Genomic DNA, 6,959 nt, shown 5'->3' with positions numbered 1-6,959 from the left:
AACATAAACTAACCAGAGCTAACTAGCCCTCTTAGCAAAGGAAGAGAAAGGAAGTGGCCATGGGGTCCTCAGAAGTTCTGGTGCCCCCCAATAATGCCTGATTTTATTTTATTTTTTACATTCTTTTAATTTCTGACGGTGTTGACAAAAACTAGGGATAAATTTCAATGGAGTTGGAAAATATATAAAAATGATTTTTAATTCAATTTATTGATACTTTTATAATTATTTATATAAATACTTATACTTAATTGTCATAATATTATCTTAGTATTCCTTTAATTGTTTTAAACTTTTTTAATGTGTTGAGTTCTACTCCGGGACAAGGGCTTTTACAGACACCATCCACCAACTACAATGTTTAAAATAAAAAAATATTCAGCTAACACCAGGAAAATATACATTGTTGTGCTCACATGACCCAGGTTAGCTTAGTCAGATATTTAAAAAAATTATATTTTGTGTATATTTTGTTCAAATTTTGTACTTTATCCATAGGACCTGTTTTGTCCCTATATTCTCAAGAATCACTGATTTATCATTTATAACCTTCTTTTAAATAAGCTGAAAGTTTTTCAGTCATAGGCATCCAAGCCACATTTTCTTTAAGAGACTTTTTATGAATAGTGACTTAACAGGTTTGGTTATAACCAAATATGTATACATATTTGCATACCGAAATCGAAAGTAAACGCAGCAGTCTCTTCACGTCTATATTACGCCTTGTTTTGTTATAACTAAGCCACAGAAGCGAGCAGGTATCAGTTCGTCCCTCCTGGACTTGAATCACGTCTAAAACTCGCCTCGTCAGGAAGAATCTTCACCGTTTTTAGTGGTTATGTCACGTTTGATTCACTGGGACCCGATGGGTAAACCGAGAGTTACAATCGCTGCTTTAACAGGTAGATTTAATTCCGTAAATCTGATCTCATCATATCATGAGTTGTCAATCATGTTTGGTTTTCTCTTACAATGAGGTTTGACACACAATCCTGTTATAGCTCGCACAGTTTCTTATTGATATTTTTTTCTATCTCAGGTAATCGGATGATTTATGTTTTGTTTCTGGGTTTTCTTTCTTCACCCGGCTGTGCTGCTCCCGGTAAGTTCCGACTCCCGACATCATTATTTATAGCGCAGTTTTCCCCTAAGAGTCCATGTCTGCATGGCGTCATCATTTATCCATTAAAGTGACTTTTCCTGGTAAACCCTTTGTTTGATCACCAGATCTTAACATTTTTATGGAGCATTTATAAGACTTAAGTCAAATTCTTTGTTTGTAGACTCAAACACATTTCACATAACTTATAAATTGATGTAAAAATATTGTTTGTTTTATCCATATAAATGATCATGCTCAGCAACAAACAACATGTCACCAACTACCGCCTTAGTCGCTCATCTCTATATTTTAATGCAGTTGCCATGTAGCCTGATGTAAAAACATTTTGCTAGACAATATCAATCAGTGTGAAGTTTTAATTATTGTTATTAAACCTGGTCAAACACGTCATTTTGAATAATAATAATAATAATAATAATAATAATAATAATAATAATAAAGTCATTAATATAGGGCCAACCACAGGTATCAACCCATTTAAAGTTAAAACTCAGTATAAAGATACTGTGATGATTTGAGCTTTATGTGTTTTTTATTTTGCCCCTGTGTTGCTACCCTGCTGATTGTCCCCTGCTGTCTCTTGGTTCCCTGATTAGTCCCTGGTGTATTTAACCTCTCCTGTGTCCCCTGCTCCCTGGAGGATCCTCGTCTACTGTTTTAGTTATTCCTGTCGAACAGAGTTTGTACTTGTATCGCTGTTCACCTGTGCTTCTTGGTTTCAGTTATTCTCTACATGACCATTAAACTTAGTTTTGCACTTCAACCCTCCGTGTCCATCCGCAACATCTACAACCTAATTCATGACAGATGCTAGCATATGAATCAAAATGTGCAACATGTGTAATGAAGTTAAATACTTGGGTCATTTCATAAATGCCGTTAGTTCTTTATGCACAAACTAATATGCTGATGAGAAAACTTGGTATGTGTTCATCCTCTGTAAAGATAGCTCTTTTTAAAAACGTTTGTACTCCAATATACACTGCCAATCTGTGGCCACAATAAAAAAAAGACTACAGAAACTTTATGCAGTGAAGGTATGAGGCTAATACTTCAAGTGGAGTAGTGCTAGCATGTTTATAAAAACTTATGTACAAATTCATGTGTAGGTTATCTGTGTCATGCAATAATATTATTGCAATTTTAGTAAACCCTGCACTGCGTGTGTGTGAGGTTACATCAAGATTGAGGCACCACTGGCATCACCATTTATATGTGACTCTGTAAACAATATTATGTGCTGTGTTTATTTTTACTTTATTTGTATTATCTTTGTTTTATCTAATATGATGATGATAAATGTTTGGCTGTTGAACTGGACCTTCCAAGGTCCAGTTCAACCTTGAAAGGTTTTGCTCTCTTGAACTGGACCAATTCAATCTGATGCCAATTGGCATCACGCCAAATTTCATGAGCAGCTCCACAAATATTTTTAATAAACATTATATTACAAAAAGAAATACAAACATACTTATTTATTGGCATTTTTTCTGTTCTAACTCTTACTTTTCTCTGTCCCTGAATAATAAGTCCTTTTTTGCGACATTGTTTTGCTAACTTATCTTCTACGGTGCTTCGGAGGTTTTGACGCCGCTCTGCACGATAAACTGCAGCTAATATTACCAGTGAAGTGTTACCTAAAGAGGCCACTAGGGGGACCCTAGGAGAATTTTTTTCTTCTTCTTGCTTGTATAAAGAATTACCGTACTACTCCGTAGTGAATGATTTCTTCATTAATTCATAAAAAAATAAAATAAAAAATAGTAAATAAATAACTGAATCAGAATGTTATAATAAAATAGTGTGTTTTTGTTAATATAACAACATATAACAACATAGATTACTAAAAACACTATCATGATCTTTTGGAACTAGCAGTACAGAAAAATGTAGTTGAAGCAGCAGAAATATCAATTCACAACCACATTGTAAATGTTACTGGTTTACAAAAAAAATATCTTGATGTTTTCTTTTTTATGTTTACCATGCAATGAACCGGATCTATCATTATTTATTGTTTGGGAAATTAATTTAATATAGAGCATTTGGTCTGCTGAAAACCTGAGACAGACTTGAAATCAAGGGAACGTTTTACTTGGAAACACTTAATGTACTTAATCTAATACCAGAACAAAATGAAAAGATGACTCATTTTGATTTTCCTTTCAGCTACAGAGACTTTAATGGTTTCAGTAAAGTCTCATGTCTCAGTCCAGCGAGGTCATGCAGCCATCTTACCCTGCTGGCTCACCTTTTCTCAGAGTGCAGAAGATATGGAGGTACTCTGGTATCAAGGGAGTGATGAGTTTGATCTTCCAGTCCTGCTTTATAAGGCAAGAGCTTTTGACTATTCATCCCAGAAAGCTTCATTTGCTGGCCGAGTCTCATTTGGCATAAAGGAAGAAACATCAGGTGGATTAAAGGCAGGTGATGTCAGCCTGAAGCTGGAAAATGTCACAATTGAAGATGTAGGAAAATATACATGCTATGTTATCAACTCTGATGAACGTGACAGTGCATCTATTAGTCTGACTGTGACAGGTGAGAACCATGAAACAGAATGAGTACAAAACCAAACAGAATGATGTCCACATCAAATGATCATTTTCTTCTTATTCCAGAAACTGGACGCTCTCCTCTCCTGTCAGCAGTGATGAGAGACGATAACAAAGTTAACGTGAGCTGCCAATCTGACGGCTGGCATCCAGAGCCTGAGCTGAGATGGTCAGACAGCAAAACAGTTCTCATTCCTGCTAATGTGTCGTTTAGCAGAAACTCTGCTGGTTTTTATTCAGTCCATAGTTGGGTTCTGGTCTCCAGTTCTTCTGAGGTCTCCTGCTCTGTTGGGCTCTTCAGTGAAGAACCAAAGGAGACCAGAATGCGTCTGAAAAATTCGTTAGAAGAAGGTACGTGGTTTTACCGTCAAGTTTCTTTTTTTAGTCTTTTATGAGAAATACGTTTCTTAGAATAATTTTTGCTCCTTATTTAGGGACAAAAATGCCCTGCGCTGTATGTTTGACCTTGGGGATACTTCTGGCACCTGTATCAGTTGCATTTTTAGTCATGTGCTTCCTGTATTTCAGGATGAAAGGTAAATGTTTGGTCTAAGTCAGAAAGCATATTTGACATTTAAATCATACAGAGATTTTGATGAGTTCTAATTTCATACCTTTTTTTATTTTTTTATTTCAGCTAACAAGTCCAAATCTGGAGATGACACAACTGGCGGTAAATAAAACACAACAGACCCAAAATGTCATTGTTTTTCTATTAAAGGAGCAATCATGTAATTTTGTTTTGTAGTGTAAGAAAATTTACATTTGTTACAAAAATGTATGATTTAACCCTTTACGGACAACAATCTGATGGGATTAGCACAACTGTTAAAACAGTAGATGTTTAAATAAGACAGTAAAGACATGTTAAGTCCTTTGCAAAAGTATTTTCATCCCTTTTTCACATGTTAATCACATCACAAAATCAAACTTCACTTTGTTTTCTGAAGGGATTTACATGACAAAACAAATAAGCACGTCACTGGAAAGTGAACTAAAAATTATAACATTGTTTCTAAATATCTTTGAAATAAATATTTGAACAGATTGATACGATTTGAAGAGATTGATCCGTATTGAGTGCTGGTTACTCTGCTATTGCTAAATAAAAACTGTTGCAACTTAAAAGTCATCCAATTAGAACATAAATGCATTGAAGGTTTGAAAATATTTTGAAATAATATTGTAGATATAGTCCACAACCTTTTCATCGTACTGTTCAGACATAACTGCCATAAATGTGGTTTAAATGTGACCTTCCATGGTTTCATTTAGGATTTTGAGACATAACCAGTTTACCGCAGTAAGTCTGCTTTGATACTGGGACTAAAGTAATTTTCCATAATGTAATGAGGAAACTGGTAATTCAATAATTAAATTCCTTTAAATGTCTAAGAAAAAGTCAACAAAAATATAGGAAAATTTTCTTTTACAACATTAAATCCAAATCGTCCATCTAGATATCAAAATATGAACCTCTTCATCCATCAAACCATCCTGGAAATCTCTGTGCAACATCTTCTAACAAAAAACAGTTACGACAGTAAGTCATACAGGATTTACAATTCCTAAAATTTGTACTTTTATCTTTCAGGGGCTGAACTAATGAGCATTTCTAAAGGTAAGAAAGAATACATAATTCATTTGTACTTCTTTCTCTGTGTGAGTCAGTTTAATTTATTTCAGCTCAACAGAATTTATTTATATAATGCCAATTCACAGCACGTCATCGCAAGGCACATTTAAGGACTTTCAAATTATTTTGATTTGCGCTAAATGACTGTAGGTTTGAGATGAACACATTAAAACATGAACTTATTACACATCTTTACGGTGTTGGTCTCAGATTTTCAGTCCAACAACAATCTCACCTTCAAACTATAAATGTCTCTGTAACAGTGTAGATGGTTTTAAAGTTCTGTTGACATTTGTGACATAAATGAATAAAAATTTTACTTTTGCATTTTCCCCTTAGAGAATGAACCACTTCTGCCTACAGGTAGGACCCAGTATTTTAAGCTGCCTGTTTTTATAGAGTCAAAACAAAACCTTTATAATGCAAAATCAAATTTCTAAGATGTTTTTCTTCTTGCTTTTTTGTCCAGAAACATGGCAGCCAACGGCTCTATCAGAAGCATCCAAGCATTATGGTAATTTTACATTTATTATTATTTAGCATTTTTCTTTGTGATTATATTGATTATAATCTAATTTTCCATTTTAACAGAGAATGTTCAACTGATGGACACAGGAAATAAGCTAATACAAATCGACGGTTCTATCCTGAGAGAAGATATTCGTGAGCTTCCAGATGGAGACAGAGTCACCTGCCTCACTGCAGTCAGAGGATCACCTGGCTTCTCTTCTGGACGATACTACTGGGAGGTTTGCTTAGAAAATGCAACAGCCGACCTCCTCAAGAAGTCCTGGTGGATCGGAGTTACAGATAAACATAAAATCCCTCATGATGAAAGTTTATCTCCAACCACAAAAAATGGTTTCTGGTTCTTGTCTTCTTGCCCCAACCAGGAGGATACTCTTCAGTTTAGCACTGAACCAGAGACATTTATTTATGTTCAGTCAAAACCAAAAACAGTTGGTGTGTATTTGGACTTTGATAACAGAAAGCTCTCCTTCTATAATGTGGAAGAGAAATGTCTGATTGGATCTCTGGCAGCAAAATTCACAGGTGAACTGTTCCCACTTTTTAACCCTGGGAAAGGTGACCTTGGAAAAATGGAGATATTACAGAGATCTGTGCAGGATCAGTAAAATAACACTTAACCTGTGGATAAACTACAGAAGGAAGAGCAGGAGGATTGATCCAGATGCAGTGGATCGATCTGCAACTGGAGTGCAGTGCATCCATCCAACTGGATGATCACAGAGAACTGGATGTTTTGCTCCTTAAAAAAAGAAGAAAAACAAAAAAGATCACATTGTGTGATTTAAAAAAATTCTGTTTTGTTGGTCATTTTTGTTCAAATTCTTCTCCAGATTCAAATTCTACTTGTCATAGTATCCTAAACATTTGAGAACATTCACCCTTTTTTTTATTTAAATAATTGAACACCACAATGCTGAAGCTGGTTTTTGATTTGTGGTGTGTTGAAGGGCTATGTCAATTATTTTCTAGCATCTGAACCAACTTAGATCCCTCAAGCCCCAAGTCGTCACTGACTGCGGAAATTTCACTCTTCCTCCAGAATCTTGGAAATTAACTTATAAAAAGACATTGGGTCACTGTGGAGCAAATGATTCTGACATCTTTGGTCCAACAG

At 35.1% G+C, this 6,959-nt stretch overlaps 2 protein-coding genes across 2 annotated transcripts in view; both read left to right on the top strand.

The window, feature by feature from the left end:
- The window catches only part of LOC103480649 (butyrophilin subfamily 3 member A3-like), a 15,604-nt gene extending 9,502 nt beyond the window's left edge, over positions 1–6,102 (top strand). Inside the window, exon 10 of the mRNA XM_017310594.1 lies at positions 6,064–6,102. The gene's annotated coding sequence lies outside the window, so the exon portion shown is untranslated. The remainder of the gene's footprint in view (positions 1–6,063) is intronic.
- Positions 4,144–6,497, top strand: LOC103480650 (E3 ubiquitin-protein ligase TRIM39-like). Its single transcript, XM_008435670.1, has 5 exons — positions 4,144–4,214; positions 4,316–4,351; positions 5,654–5,677; positions 5,784–5,828; positions 5,906–6,497. Exons 1-5 carry the CDS (start codon positions 4,187–4,189, stop codon positions 6,448–6,450), a joined length of 678 nt encoding a protein of 225 aa, XP_008433892.1. The 5' UTR covers positions 4,144–4,186; the 3' UTR covers positions 6,451–6,497.
- Positions 6,498–6,959: the final 462 nt, after the last annotated feature.

The sequence above is a fragment of the Poecilia reticulata genome, linkage group LG18 (genome assembly GCF_000633615.1).
Source record: "Poecilia reticulata strain Guanapo linkage group LG18, Guppy_female_1.0+MT, whole genome shotgun sequence".
NCBI lineage: Eukaryota > Metazoa > Chordata > Actinopteri > Cyprinodontiformes > Poeciliidae > Poecilia > Poecilia reticulata.
The sequence above is the reverse complement of the archived record's forward strand: the minus strand, read 5'-3'. Positions and strand labels throughout refer to the sequence as shown.

Bases quoted from the DNA above. Each gene is read 5' to 3' on its own strand.
- LOC103480650 (XM_008435670.1), top strand. From the start codon at position 4,187: ATGTGCTTCCTGTATTTCAGGATGAAAG. The intron at 4,215-4,315 runs GTAAATGTTTGG...TTTTTATTTCAG, and splicing joins CCTGTATTTCAGGATGAAAG to CTAACAAGTCCAAATCTGGA. The intron at 5,678-5,783 runs GTAGGACCCAGT...TTTTTTGTCCAG, and splicing joins TGAACCACTTCTGCCTACAG to AAACATGGCAGCCAACGGCT.